This window comes from Hipposideros armiger, unplaced genomic scaffold (genome assembly GCF_001890085.2).
Source record: "Hipposideros armiger isolate ML-2016 unplaced genomic scaffold, ASM189008v1 scaffold_341, whole genome shotgun sequence".
Classification (NCBI taxonomy): Eukaryota; Metazoa; Chordata; class Mammalia; order Chiroptera; family Hipposideridae; genus Hipposideros; species Hipposideros armiger.
The window spans coordinates 1,518,673-1,521,271 of NW_017731691.1; the positions used below are offsets into that span (position 1 = coordinate 1,518,673).

The window sequence follows — 2,599 nt, forward strand, 5'->3', positions numbered from 1 at the left end:
GCTGTCATTTTGTTCTTCAGTCTAGTTGTGGAGGACGTTGCTTCACTGGCCCAAGTTGGCACCATCATTGCGCTCTTCCCGGGCGAGGCACATCAGTCACCGGCTTCTGGACGGCCGCTCACTGCGGCTGCTGGCCGCTCACGCTGGCTGCTGGCTGCTAGCTACACATGGTAGCCCATGGCAACCACAGGGTCTGCAGCCTACGCCGTCGCCGGCGACTCACAGCAGCCGAGCTCCAGGTTGAGCTGTTGTTCAGCATCTTAGCTGTGGAGGGCAGTGTCACTGGCCCTCATATGTGGGATCCAAACCGCGGCCCTCTGGCGTCCCAAGCCAGTTCTTAACCATCGCGCCACTCGGCCGGCCCCATTGTCTACTTCTTAATAGAGGAGTGACCTTGGGAAAGTCACTTGGGAAAGAAACTTGGGAAAGTTTCTTAATCATCTGTGCCTCAGGTTCCTTATGTGTAAAATGGATATAATAAGAGTACTTCTCTCTGGGTTGTAGTGAGCATTAAATGAGACGCTTCTGATCATCCCAGAGCTGGGTCTTTCTTCACATTCAAGACCCAATTCAAATGACAAGTCCTCAGAGGCCTTCCTTGACTGCTCCAACCCCTTCTCCAATTTCTCTCATATCACTTTGTTTTAAGTTCTTCATGGCATTTGTCGCTATCTAAATGTCTCTTTATTTACTTATTTATTTATTGACTAGCTGTGTGACCTCAGTTTCTTTGAGCCTTAGTTTCTATTCATTGCCATATCCTTAGTGCCTAGAACAGCACCTGGACTGTAGTAGCATTCAATGCATATTTGTTGAATACATTTACTTACCCTTTCCCCTCCAAGTCTTTGTGAAAGCTAATAGATAGCCAAACTTGGATGAACATTTTCTGATCATGTAAGTTGGGGAACAAAACTCCTTTCAAAGAACTATCAGTCTGTGACTAAAGTATAAGATCCAGCCCTTGGCCTTAGGAGCTTACCAACTAGTTAGTGGGATGTGGCTTGAGTGATACTTAGAACCATTGGTGGCTTATAAAAATCACTAGTGCAACCTATGCCTTCTGTGGATGAAAAGTGCTACAGCCATAGATCAAACTAGGAAAGTATGTAGCTAAGGACTCATTGGAAAGCTGCAAAGTATAAGTGAAATGAAGATACAGAAAGAGGGATTAAGTGTGGGGACCTTAAAGGAGAGATAAGTTATCCTAGAGAAGAGAGACCAGGCACTAATATTTCAAAAGCACTTGGAAGATTGTCTGGCCCATAGTAAAAGTTATATTATGTATGTGTTTATTAAATGAAACATGCCCAACTGATATTTTTATGACATCAGAATTTTATTTTGGCTTTTAAAAACATATAACAATATAAAACACTTTGTACATGAAGTTACCACAGGCTGCCCTAGCTTAAAAGCACTCCTAAGACAGCCACAAGTGCACTTATTTGCCTGATACTAGTAAATAATATGTGCTAATTGTAGACAGAGCCTCTATAGGAGACCCCAAAGTGGGGTTCACATGGACTCAATCAGATCATCTGAGTGAAGAGACCAGTCCTCACAAGTATCTACAAAGAAAGATGACTGAGCAGAAGGGCTCTCTTGAGCCTCTGCTTGGTGATGTGGGGCCTGGGTATGCTCTTCTCTGTTGAAGGTACAAGGTGGGCAGTCACAGTTGGGACTTTCACTGGACTGTGACATGTTAGACACTTTGTAGCATGTCTCACCATTCTGGGTTGTGGTCCCTATCTTGCTGGCTACTTTCACGGAGTAGGGAGGACTGAACCACGGGGAGCGCTGCGGGGCAGCACATGACACTGGGATCACGCGCTTAGATGAGGTAACCTTTGAAGCATAGTGTATCTCGGTGCTGTAGATAACCATGCCCTGCAAGGCAGCCTTGGCCCTAATGCCACATTCCGTAATGCGGTAGGTGAACTGGTACATATGTGGCAGAACATGGTTGGCAGGGCAGCCCAGGCCCAAGTGTAACTCATGAAAGTGAACATATACTTCATTGTTCAACATGAAGGGGTGTACAGTGACCATGAACCAGTCTATGGAGCACAATACAGTCATTGGATTTTGCCCAGAACAGGTCGAAAACACAGAGATGAGGATGACCATCTTTCCTATCAACTTGGAAACTTTCATCCCTGTAGCTGATCACGTAATAGCTCTCAGGAAACAGGAAGCTGTCTGGTGAGGATTTCTAGAGTCCAAAAAAAAAAAAACACAAAAGGCAGATCATCTTATTTCCTATCAAAAGTTCAAACATGATCATTTTTTAAAAAAATAAGAGGCCATTCCTAAAGCATCGACATAATAAATACATACATACATACATACATACATAAATAATAAATAAATAAAGGTTAAGAGAATAGAACTTACATGTTCTCACCAAAAATGTTAAATATGTGATGTGTTAATTAACTTGACGAGGGGAATCCTTTCACAATGTATACGTATATCAAAGCATCATGCTGTACACTTTAAATATCTTGCAATTTTATTTGTCAATTATGCCTCAATAAAGCTGAGAAAAGGGAAAGGAAAACATTCTTGTGACAGAGAACTGAATTTTAATTTCATT

At 42.9% G+C, this 2,599-nt stretch overlaps 1 protein-coding gene across 1 annotated transcript; it reads right to left on the bottom strand.

Annotated features, from left to right (window-relative positions):
- Positions 1–1,518: 1,518 nt before the first annotated feature.
- PLAC1 (placenta enriched 1) lies at positions 1,519–2,157 on the bottom strand. The gene has a single exon (XM_019661236.1). It carries the CDS (start codon positions 2,155–2,157, stop codon positions 1,519–1,521), a length of 639 nt encoding a protein of 212 aa, XP_019516781.1.
- Positions 2,158–2,599: the final 442 nt, after the last annotated feature.